Source organism: Dermacentor variabilis, chromosome 8 (assembly GCF_050947875.1).
Source record: "Dermacentor variabilis isolate Ectoservices chromosome 8, ASM5094787v1, whole genome shotgun sequence".
NCBI classification, from domain to species: domain Eukaryota; kingdom Metazoa; phylum Arthropoda; class Arachnida; order Ixodida; family Ixodidae; genus Dermacentor; species Dermacentor variabilis.
Genome location: NC_134575.1, coordinates 44,145,111 through 44,157,285, shown reverse-complemented (window position 1 = coordinate 44,157,285; position 12,175 = coordinate 44,145,111). Strand labels below are relative to the sequence as shown.

At 46.2% G+C, this 12,175-nt stretch overlaps 1 protein-coding gene across 1 annotated transcript in view; it reads left to right on the top strand.

The window, feature by feature from the left end:
• Positions 1 to 12,175, top strand: part of LOC142591384 (fatty acid synthase-like) — a 53,521-nt gene that overhangs the window by 25,330 nt on the left and 16,016 nt on the right. Inside the window, exons 10-16 of the mRNA XM_075703711.1 lie at positions 461 to 664; positions 1,827 to 2,030; positions 2,605 to 2,821; positions 4,789 to 5,046; positions 6,582 to 6,755; positions 7,741 to 8,959; positions 9,159 to 9,313. Coding sequence (XP_075559826.1) covers positions 461 to 664; positions 1,827 to 2,030; positions 2,605 to 2,821; positions 4,789 to 5,046; positions 6,582 to 6,755; positions 7,741 to 8,959; positions 9,159 to 9,313 — 2,431 coding nt within the window. The remainder of the gene's footprint in view (positions 1 to 460; positions 665 to 1,826; positions 2,031 to 2,604; positions 2,822 to 4,788; positions 5,047 to 6,581; positions 6,756 to 7,740; positions 8,960 to 9,158; positions 9,314 to 12,175) is intronic.

Here is a 12,175-nt window from a genome sequence, read left to right as displayed (position 1 = left end):
TAAACGCAGCGTTTTCAGCTCGATTCTATTGTTATCAAGCTGAAAGCTCGAATTTATATCAGATTGGAGGTCCAGATTGCGGCACAACTTCCATTCGGATTTTGAATAAAGAAATTTAACATATGTGAAAGTGAGCGATCGGAACAAATGTAAAGCAGGAAGGTTAACCAGAATATGTTTGGTTCTCGCGTTTCCTCCGCGGTACGGGAGTGTGATGGACTATTTCATTGCTGTGTCATACATTCTCAAATGCTTGCACAAATTTGCTTCTCTTGAGCACGTAATGTTTTGCCCAGTAACTCCAGTTGATGTGCAGCGCCCGCCATGCGCATTTCGTGTTCCCGTCTGTTTGGTCTGGCGCAGTGCATTGCAACAACGTTTCATCATGCCAGCAATCAACGCCACCAGCATTCATCAATAGGATCAACCAGCCTTTCTTTTTCTCGTGTGATCGAAACAGGTGGTGCTGGAGCCAAAGCCCCGAGGAAAGAACTGGGTGAGCTCCTCCCTTCCCGAGAGCCGCTGGAAGGAGCCCCTCGCTCAGCACTGCTCGGCCGAGTACTTCGTCAACAACCTCGTCTCACCCGTGCTCTTCTGCGAGGCCCTCCGACACGTGCCTAAAGACGCCATAGTGGTGGAGATCGCACCTCACTGTCTTCTGCTGGTAAGAACGAGTATCAGCAGATTTTCTTGAATAGAGCTTCAATTACACTCACAGGCGCCATAGCCGCTTGTGAAAAGTTTACGCTGCGTAACGCATGAGAAGAATCCCAGACAACTCCGTAGCCTTGTCCCTTAGCCTGCAGCGTTATTTTGTGTGTGTACTAGCGCACAGACACGAAATCCTTCATTCCTTCTTTCTTCTTTGTGTGTGTGTGTGTGGGGGGGGGGGGGAAGAGGCAGTGCAATGAGTAAATTTGTTCGAAATGCACAATTTTCATGAAAACACCCCCCGAAACTGTTGACGCCAGCTGCTCTGCAGCATATTATTCCCGGAGATAGTTTTGATGGGTTTATCTCTGTTTACAAGTCATCGCTCGGCGAAAGGGGCTCTTGCTGTGTAGAATCATGACCAACACTGCTGTCATTCGATACACAGAGACACTTGCATCGTATCAGATTACGGGAATGGTGTTTACAAACTCGATACAACATTACTCTGGAATGCGCGTTGCCGCAACCAATGCGGTTTCAATTCACGACCGGCTACGAGGCCGGTATGACGAATGTACCACCATTTGAACCATTCTCTCTGTTGCCACGTCGCTTTCCTGGTGCAATTTCCCTGGCAATAAAATCAGTTTACCACCAGCGTCCATGCTGTCCTGTTGTAATTTCGAAACATCTGGTTTCCTTTTTTCTCATTAAACGCTGGAAACTCCTGCAATGTCATTGAGTCATCCCCACATGATGCGAAGGAAGCTGTTTTCGAACTGCGATCCATGGCCTGCAGGCTCGCGAAACGACGCAGGATAAACTGCGCAGAATTATTTGGCTTCAGTAGCCAATCGTAAGCCTGATAGGCAAGCCTACGTGTTCGCACTGCTAGCGTTTCCTTCCTGCCTTCCCCTTTCTTTCTTCTGTTCCTCGCCTGCCTTAACCGCCCTTTCACGATGTACGGTAGCAAACCGGATGCGCGTCGGGTTGATCTCTCCTGCGCTCCTCTCCCTGTTCGCTTCTCAAACATTTCTGTACGAATTTCAAAGCAAAACTGAATACCGACGGCCTCCAGGAACTCCGCGAATGTCGTTAAAGCAGCCAACTGTCTGCAGTCGATTCTACGCCGTGCACTGGGCCCTGGCGCCTCCTGCGTTGGCCTGATGAAGAGAGACACGGACAACCACTCCTTCTTCTTGGGTTCCCTGGGCAAGCTCCATACTCTGGGAGTGCAGATGGACCCATCGGCACTCTATCCACCCGTCCCGTGGCCAGTGCCACGCGGCACTCCGAATATTGGCCACCTGGTGAGTTGGGACCACACGCAGCAGTGGGCCGTCGCATCGTGGAAAGACGTTCCTACCCTCGTAGAGGTGAGTCAGCATTTACGCCACAATGTTTTCCTCGGCGCACAACAGCACGAATAATTTATCAATGTTCCGAATAGCTAGATTGAGCAGGACGCCATATTCAATGACTTTCTGTGCCATGAATAGGGCGACCAAACGAACTGATGCGAACAAGCTGGTGTACGTCTGAAAAAAAAAGAACACAAGTAAGGTAGGCGGATTTTGCACTGGTACCCCAAGTACTTCCTCCAAATATGGTTTTATAGGTGTACTGCTTATTATAATCACACACAGAACTTCCACGTTACCTTTTCGGTTTTAACACTTTGCCGAAGTGTGTGAATGTTCTGGCCATTTGTACTGACTGAAATGTGTCGTTAGCAATAAATCGCGACTGAAATCTCCTATTTGCTGCTGTTGTGCGTATCTTGTGCTTTAGAAGAGGGTTACAAGTCTGAACAAATGATCCAATACGTCGAGTAACTTTAGCTCGCAGTGAAATGCACCGTGAATTAAACTTCACACTTCAAGCTCTTCAAACTTTGAACGTGCAGTACGGCGATTACTACGTGGTAACGAGTCGCTCTGTCATGCACAGGGAAAGGACGATATTGTGAATATTGACATCAGCGGAAACGAGTACGAAGCCTACCTGGCTGGGCATCGGCTCCATGGCGAGGCGACGTTCCCTGTGGGTGGTCACCTGGTGCTCGCGTGGAAGTCTCTGAGTAGGCGTCGCGGCAAGGTTATCGAAGAGGTGCCCGTCATCTTCGAGAACGTCAAACTGCACAAGAACATTGTCCTGCCTGAAACGAGTATGTAGTCAGATAGAGAGAAAGTTGTGCGTACTATTAGATACGGCGAACATAGAAATCTTGCGGCCAGCTTTCGCAAAATCGCGTACGTATCCGGCCCGCCTATGCTATCCTGTGGTTGCAGAGAGAGAACGGCAGACATTGCCCTGCGATAAAACTGAAACCTCTGCCTACTCAATGCTGGCTTTACTGCTTCATTTAACGCACCACCACTTTAGTGAACGTGTCACAACGGTCGACGGGATGCCCGACATGTGGCGTTTACATACTGAAGCAGCATATATTTCTTTCCCTGTTCTCAAGATGTCTGCAGGCAATGGTTAATGTGTGTGTTATTAGGGAGTGGCTACATTCATTTTAGGAAAACAAGGCGACTTTAAGTAGATGTACGTAGTAGCTGGAGTAGGTGTAAAGTTATAAGAGTGAATCATCCTCTCCAAGCTCTCAGTCTTAATATGGCAGACGATAGTGAACTAATAGCAGAGGATACGAAAGCTAAGGTTTTGCTTTGTTAGAACTTTCTGGCTGAACCTCCGTTCTAATGTGTCGCCTTGACTAATTTCGAAGCGCTTGCGGGCAACTTCCTAGATTGGTTGGCTTGTTCTAAACAAACAGAACCTAACTCTTTATCAATGAGCTGCTACCAAGTAGCGAAAAAACTGTGCCATGATCAATGACGTCGCACTGAGCTAGTGCCTGAACTCGCGGCTGGTGTCGCCCCCTGTGCTTTGTTCTTGCCTCTTTTCTGCCTCCCCAATCCTCCTCTCTCTGTCACACTGGCGCTTTTGGTACTGCCAGAAGCATCGTACTGTATTCCGGCCCAGCCTAACATGGCTACGGATCAGTTAGTTCATTGACCGAGAGCAGGCCTAACGTGCCTGAAAGGGCGATGAGGACGACGACTGTACAATCTGGCGCGGGCTGTTCGCTCTCGGCAGTGTTACGTGTATAGTCGCTTGTGAATATGCCTGCATATAATCGTTCTCGTGCCCGTTTGCACGTAACACCATTCCAGTTAAGCGTCCCATTTAAAGGTCTACTGGCTCAAATATATTAAAAGTCACAAACAATTTACCACACGAGCCTAGGCCGTAAGACAATGACCTCACAAACTGTGAATGTTCGGAAGCACTTTACAAGATATGTTAATTTCATACCGAAGTCTGTCGCGAAATGGTAGAACTGGCGTCACTGATATTGCTGTGATGTCGCAATGAGCGCTGCGAAATTTGCTGACGTTGTGTAATAATAATGCTTAAATATCAAGACGTTGGACACCAAAAAAATAGATCACCAATAGGGCAGCACGCTTTCCTTCCGACTACATTCGTGTGTGACGCTGAACTTTGTAGTATTCTTTATGCCTTGCAGAATATCCTCCGGAACAGTGGAGAAGGAAATGAAAGATGAAAAGCACGATCGATCGCAAGAACGGCACGAGTCAGTGCATAATGTCCTATCCCCCGAACGTGCGGCCAAACCGTAACTATGTCGTAAAAAATATAGTAAAAACTCAACCGGCGCAGTGGCTAAGGCGTTACACAAAGTTACACGTTCGATTGCCGGTTTCTGCATTACGATGGGGGCGGGATGCATGCGCATCTCACGTTTGACTTGTTTCACTTACACGTTAAAAACCTTACGCGGTCAAAATTAACCCACACCCATCCACTAGAGCATCCCTCATAACTCGCTGCCCAGCTTCGCGACGTTAAACCCTAGTGTACTGTTTTTTTTTTAATAGTAAACTATACTTAGGCCTCACTGAAGCTTCAAAACGTTCCCACTGTAATTTGGAAGATCCGGACTCCCACATAACACAACGATGTGACGAGTCGGTGATCTCACGCGAGCCTTCCTTTGACCAGCAGTTATGCCCAGGTTCAAAGGTCATTCTAGTGTGTGCGCGGAAGATACACTGCTCTTCGTTGAAAGCATTAACGAGAATGTCTCGCGCATGTGACCAGGTACCCTGCGCCTTGTCGTGACCATCATGTACTCCTCCGGCGAGTTCGAGGTGTGCGAAGAAGGCGGCGCAGTGGCGGCAAGCGGTTCCGTTCGCGTTGCCGAAGGTGGATCCTCGGCGATCGACACGGACCTGCCGATGACCTGTGCCGAGAGCACAGCCTACGAGCTAGACGCTGAGGACATATACAAGGAGCTCGCCGTGCGCGGTTACGACTACCAAGGCGCCTTCCGAGGCATCACGCAGGCAGGCATACAAGGTGAGACATTCATTTCTGGTTTGTGCGAAGCACAGCGTTGTTTGCTCCCACCCTGGTCTATGGAGCAAAAAGAAGCGAGCTCGCGCCCATGTGGAAATAACGGAGAAACAAGAACGTGATGCCAGCAATTTCGATAAGATCGCAACAGCTACGCAAATGCTGCTTGCACACAGGCGGCTTATGCGCCTTGGCGCATACCAGTTTCGCGAATGAGAAGAATACATAATTGACGAGAGTCTGCTAATTGGGTTTTGGTAATTTGAGCGACTAGGGTGCGCGTTTTTATTATACACCCGACGACAGTCCCATTCGAAACCAAACTCATTTTCTTACACTTCTAAAACGTTCTCTGCGGTACATATAATCAAGTTTAGCGCTCAGTACGGTAATTTCGCATTGGGAGGTGCCAATCTCTAGTCGTAGAGGAACCCCTTTATGACGTAGCTCATTATGAAAAAATGGCGGATGCCAGTCTTATTTCTCCCAGCCTACATCATGGGTGGAGCTGTAATCAGTTCCGCACGGATTCTAGACTGGCCTGCTTTGTGGAATGAGTTACGTCACCTGCGGGGCTCGTCTTCTTATTGGGACTTCCGCCTATGAATGCCAAATTAGCGTACTCAGAATGAAATTCTATGATTAATATCTCGAAACGCATGCTCTCTTTAAAAATCAAGCAAAACGAAGTGGGCTTCGACTACGATTGTCTAAAAAATTTTATATCAACACATACTGTAGCCGCGAAATAAAAGAAGTTCACATGTTTCTGTCGTACTCTTCTTCGCGATATTTGTGACCGCCAAAGCGGATAAACCACCTATGGCATGAAGTATTGTGTAGCTGGCTTGGCGCTTTTATTAACATATTTCAATGTTTAACTTTGAAGGTGCTGTATGTTCGTGACATTGTTATATGCGCTACGACTACCCCATTATGTTTAGTTCCTACAAGTATTTGCACTACAAAGTGCCTCAATTTTTTTATGGCTCCTGATGTGAATAAAGTCGCGTTTTTATATCAACACGATTCTGTGTTGTGTTTACCAAAAGCCCCAGTATGGAGCGCGTCTACTATGCGTTCACGAAGTACATCCAACTTTGTGCCCGGGAAAGTAGTTCTGAACCGTCGCCCAACGAAATGTGTTGGATAAGTGTTCGTATTCTTGGTTTTCGAATAAGTTATATCATAGTTAAAATTGCCGCAGATCTGGGGCTGTCGTTACCAGTGCTTCCCTCCTCTGTTTTCACCTATCTGGCCCTGTTTTCGCCAACAGAGACAGCTATGCTACACGCTGTGTTCTCAGGAGTACTCCGTGCAACGCACGCGGAAGACGAGAGTCACAAATGCAGTATACAAATGTGTACATCTTCGTGCGTTCGTCTTGCTCTGCAAGAGACTCTGCAAGAGACTGCAAGGCTGTCATCACGGAAGACTGCTCAATATTCTCGAAAGAATAGGAATAAGTTTCGACATGTTTTAAGGCTTCTTGTACTCTGTGGTAAATAACACTAGCTTCGTTATTTGTTTCTGGCCAGAGCCGCGCGGAAAGCTCCAATGGAAGGAGAACTGGGTGACCTTCGTCGACAGCATGATCCAGTACATCATGTTCAAAAGCCCTGCTCGAGTACACCGCATGCCTGCCAGCATTGAATTTTGTCGCTTCGACCCCTACGTTCACGCTGAAGTGATCAAGAAGGCCGGTGACACAGGTGAGCATTACTTTCAGAAATACCGCATATAAGCAGGACGGTGGCAAAACGTAACAGTGTGCTTAACTGAAAGAAAATAGTGATTATCGATGACATGCTTACTGTCACATATATAAGCAGAAGGAGACAAAGTGAAGTTTTAGGAAAAGGCCCGAGCTATAGTTGTGCACTAAGCTACTATTCTGAACACGAAAAGCCGACGAAAAAGAATGACAAAAGATGATCGCGAAAATTGGAACCAGGGACATTTATATGCAATAAACGTGTACCTCGTTTGTTTTCTCAAAATGTCGAGCAAAATCAAAAGGTGTTTCCATCAGTGAAAAGCGTGCCAGTTGTAAGCGCTACGGAGGTGATTCGCAAATGCGTTTGCGGAACGACTGATCAGCTATGCGCTTGCGTACTTGCCGTTTCACGCCGAAATGGGCTGCATATTCGAAGGCGCCATATTGCTGCAGAATAAAAATCAGGATTTCTTCGGACACTATGCTCTAGGCGCTTTTAATTCAAGAGTGCAACGAACATGCATAACGTCTACACACAAAAGGTGCTGCGATCAAACAGGTGCAATAATGATGTTGCCTTTTTTTTTCGTTCGACACTTTCCAGCCTAAAGGTGCTTATAGCTTAACTTTTAGCAATTTAAGTAACCTACAAAACAGGTTAAGATAAGCATAGATGATTCTGCTACACATCCTAACAACGCGCGAAATCAGCGCAAATGTAAATATGTATTGTCGAAGTGAATATTCATCAGCATACTTAAGTAAACAAATACGATTCTGTCGTATAGTTAGGCAGTAGCGGCTTTTCATGTCCACGAAATTGAAATTAAATATGACTGAACGTACGGTTTTATCCAAAGCCGAGTTCAGCAACTAACCACTGTCTCTCGATATCCCTCACATAGGCGACGCCAAAATTATAAACAATTTTTCAAGTGCACATTTTTGAGCTATCCTCCTCACTTTCCCCTTTTTCACAGGTGTGGAAGTCATCTGCAATAAGATCACAGACGCTTGCCGCGCTGGAGGTGTCGTCATACGAGGTATAAAGACCAACACCATCGACTGCGGGGCCGAACAACAGACGCCGCTCGTCGAAGAGTATCGCTTCGTGCCCTACCTGGACGACAAAGAAAGCAAGGATAAAAGAGGGTCTATCACACGTGAATACGTTGAAGTCTGCAGCAACGTTGTGAGGCGGGCTCTTAAAAACTTTTCCGAGAGCAACTCCTCTCTTCGTGACGCTATGAGCGCCATCCGTAACGTTCCCGAGCACGTTGTCAGCCAGTATCTTAACGAGTCTGATAAGAATCATGCCCTCCTGCGTTTTCTTGACACTATCCGTGAGCAAGTAGATTGCAATGACAGTTCCGTTGCAGCGTATATCAAGTCAGCTCTGCCTACACACAAGGAAGACTTGGAAACCGATGTACTCAACACCGCACTTTTTGAGGAAGATCCTCTCAGATTCCTTCTTGACACGGTGGTCGAAAATACCAACCCGAAGAAGCTCCGAGTACTGGAATTTGCTGCTCAAGGGAGCGACTGCCTGTTGGCCTCCTGGGTGGCAACGTACCTTTCCAAGTTCAATTTGTTGCCCACTATCGAATACACAATAGCACATTCGTCTCCAGAGAGACTGTCGGGAAAAATCCCTCAAGGTTGCTCAGTAGTGTCACTGGGCTCGGCAGCATCCAGGAAGAAGCTTCCTGAAGTGGACTTGATTGTGGCCCGAAGCGCCACATGGTCATCTGGAGAAACCAAGAACCTCGCCGATGAAGTGTCTTCCATTTGCAGGGAAAACGGTTTCGTTCTGCTTGCCCAACGCACAGCACTGACACCTGCGGAATTGCTGCTCGGTGAAATCGGGGGCGTCGAGCTAGAAGTAACCCCTGCCGACGAGGTGGAAGCACAGTTTTTGAAGCGTGGGCTACGCCTGGTGGCTTTCAAGTCCAACAACGTGTCTGCCCTCTATCTGTTCAGGAAGCGTTCTGTGCCCGTTGAACAGACGAAGCAGGAAATATTCCAGGTTAACAGCAAACGTAGTGACTTGGTCGATTTGGTAAAGAAGAAGGTCCTTGACTACGAGTGGAAGCCCCAAGGAGAGAACATGTGGCTGCTCGCGGAGGAGACTGGAGCAAGCGGCATTGTTGGTTTGACGAACTGCCTCCGACACGAGTCCGGTGGGAGTCATATAAGGTGAGAAATGATCTCACGGATCGAATATGTTGTATTTTTTTTAGTCTTCGAGGTCGTATTCTTTATAATGACCGAACGTACATCGTTTATCATAAAGTGAGCCTAATATGACTTTCGTGCCTCAGTCTTTGACGGTTCTAGCTATATATTACGGCGCTAATGAGTTCACCACTCGTCTATGTGATTTCATTAAACGCAGATGTGTGTTCGATGCTGGTTCCACCGAGACGAACGCGGTGGCTGACTTCAACCCGGGAAATCCAAAATACCAGAGCGTGGTAGAAAATGACCTCGTCATGAACGTTTACCGAAATGGCCAGTGGGGCTCCTACCGGCATGTCGTCGCAAAATCATGTGAGTTCTTGCCTCTCCCATGCTTTTTAGCTTCACAGGATCCCATGTGAAGATTCATGGCGGTTTTTCATTCTCGTTTTCTTCAATTTTTCTATCAGAATTTTTAAATTCAGTCATTTTCTTCCAATTACCTCTCATTTTGATCAACCATTCCGGAGAAGTGTAGAAGACAAAAGCCATCTATTTAAGTGCTCCTGGGGTATGTTCAACCAAAGAAGCACAAAAAGTTTTACCAAAATCTTTATCACATACAAGCTCGCAATAGATAGGTACAACGAAATGATTTATTCAGCAGTAAACACCTCATATTCACTGAAAAGCAAAAAACACAGCAGGGAAGCCTGTGAAATGTTCGAAAATGCAAAACATCTTCAAGTTATAAAGACAACAAATAAATGAAAATAAAATAAGAACCAACAAAATACGTATGCCCATTCACTGGTTAAGAAATATTGCGAAAATGACAACAGCTTTCATGGGTACTACACATGCTGATATCAAAGTCAGCAATGATTCTGCCGTTGAGCAGCATAGACTAGTAATGTTTGAGCGTCTATGATCGAAAATTTGTAAGTGGTGTACGAGTGTCGGAAATATAACAGCCGGCTTTAAGGGCAGTATGGTGTGTTAAGAGCTGCAGCCAGCGTTCAAGTGCATGAAGAGCAAGTACGGTTACATCACGCAGCAACGAGACGTTGTGTCCGAACCCACGATCGTAATGAAAAGCGAAAGCTCGGTATAGTAGGAGACACTCAAATTACCAGGGAAATGTACCCAATATAAGCCTGTATAAGGGGTGGGAACTGAATCATCGGAACAAACGCCGCCGTATTTTGCCAGTGCACGCTGAAATTACGGGTGCTATGGACCATTCGAGGTGGCCATAGATATTTCACGTCCAGAAAGCGCTACTGAGAACCCTGCGTTACTGCGTGAGCTTATGTGGCGGCACCCTGTGGTCTGCAGGAAGCATGGGTAGCGCGCTCTCGCTTCTAAAATTAAATAAAATGATACACTACAGTTGCCTACATACGCTGCTACCTCAGGTTTACCGTGTTACAGCCAAACACAGACAACGTCCATCGCTGACGAGGAAGTCCAAGTGTCAGCAAAAATGCTGTTTTAGTCGCAACTCAGTTTGATCTATTAGTTCACCCAAGATACGTTTTTAACGGGGGAGAGAACAGACGCTAAGCTAATCGAGACACACCACTAGCACTGACTACATTTTTACTCGCGAATATGCATAAGCCTTGGCTGCAGCTCTTCCCGAAGGCGCCTGCTGTGATCGTCGATTCAGAAATCTTGCAACTTCAGTGATTTCTTCAGAAGCTTCGTCACTTTGCAACATAATATTTCGTACTACTATTCCTGCCATACCAGGTTCAGCAACAGTGCGTCAAATTAGTTGCCAATCTAAGACATTCTAAGCTAACCTAACATCGCCGCCCCCTTTCCACTAGACACTAAACCCAAAAACACTGGCTTAGTGGTCATTATGCTTTCTCAACTTGTTTGGTTTGGTCTGTCTGCTATTTCTGTATTAAATATTTTGTGTTGCGCTTGCTCTTATAGTTCATTAAAAGTGTATGCCCACTATGAAGATTGCACAAAATCTGAGAGGGAATGGGAAAAGGCATTTCACCGTTTCTAAAAAGCAATTGAAACATTTGAAAAGGTCATTCTATCCTCTTAACTTGTTTAGATTGATATGTCTGCTATTTCTTTATTAAATATTTTGTGTTGCTCTTGCTTTGACTTTTCTGTAAAAATTGCACTTACCCGCTATGGAGATTGCACAAAAGCTGAAAAGGAATAAGAAATGTTTCTTTTTCTTTTCTGTGCCTCTGCCGCTGCCCAAGTCCGTTTTGATAATATCTATAGAGCAATGGAAATACTTGAAAAGATATCAAAAATGGCAAATTACAATAAACAATGCAGCAAGGAATGTGCCTTTAAATTGTATTTTAGGGCAGTTCCTAAACCAATGGAAATTCTTGAGCCACAGAGTAAACAGCCCTATAGCGAAGTGTTAAATAGTACGCTTCCAAAGATGGACAGAGCTAAAGAAAATATCTCCTGAGGGAGGTGGAACGCTGTTTCTAAGATGAATTTTGCTTTAAACTTAAAGAAATTTGCAGTGAGTGCGCTTTTGCTTGCGTTTTTGTTCCATGAACGCCGACATTAGTGGAGACTGCGAGGAAGAACACAGAGTTTGCAGTCCTGAACTTTGGGAAACGGGGTGAACTCTCCAGTCTCGATTGGTACGAATCCCCGGTGCCTTACGCTTCTCTGCCCATCACCAAGACTGCAACTGCACCAATATTGTGCGATGTCCACTTCGCTGCGGTCAACAGTCGAGACGTCACATTCGCCAGTGTCCCGCCAGAAGCCTTTGTAGGTGAGTCCATTTAGAATTAGCATATATGGTTCCACGGAGAACCAATATGCGCTTTCGTTTTGCACACCCGCTCTTCAATTCATCGAGTGCCGTCACATAGCTCAAGAGGTAACCATGGAACGCAGAGAATTGTGAACTAAGGAATAGATGATCAAAGTGACCTTCCATTGGGCCAGAAAAAGCGTGTCGACCACGCAGATGTATTTGGTGCCAGGACTACATCAGTTATGTGAAAGTGACGTGAGGCTTTCCCTCAGCTACAATGCCTTATTTTGATGAAAAGGTTGTGTACTTCCCCGCCGCTTGATCTGCTTTCTGTCAACAGCTTTTTTTCTGTGGTCAACAAGCACAGTTGCCGTCAGAAGCTGTGCCTTGCGAAGAAAAACAACGGCAACTTTCCCTAGCTAGCACTTACCGTTGAATGTGGCCATGTAAGGAAACAACGCCGCGTGCAAATTACA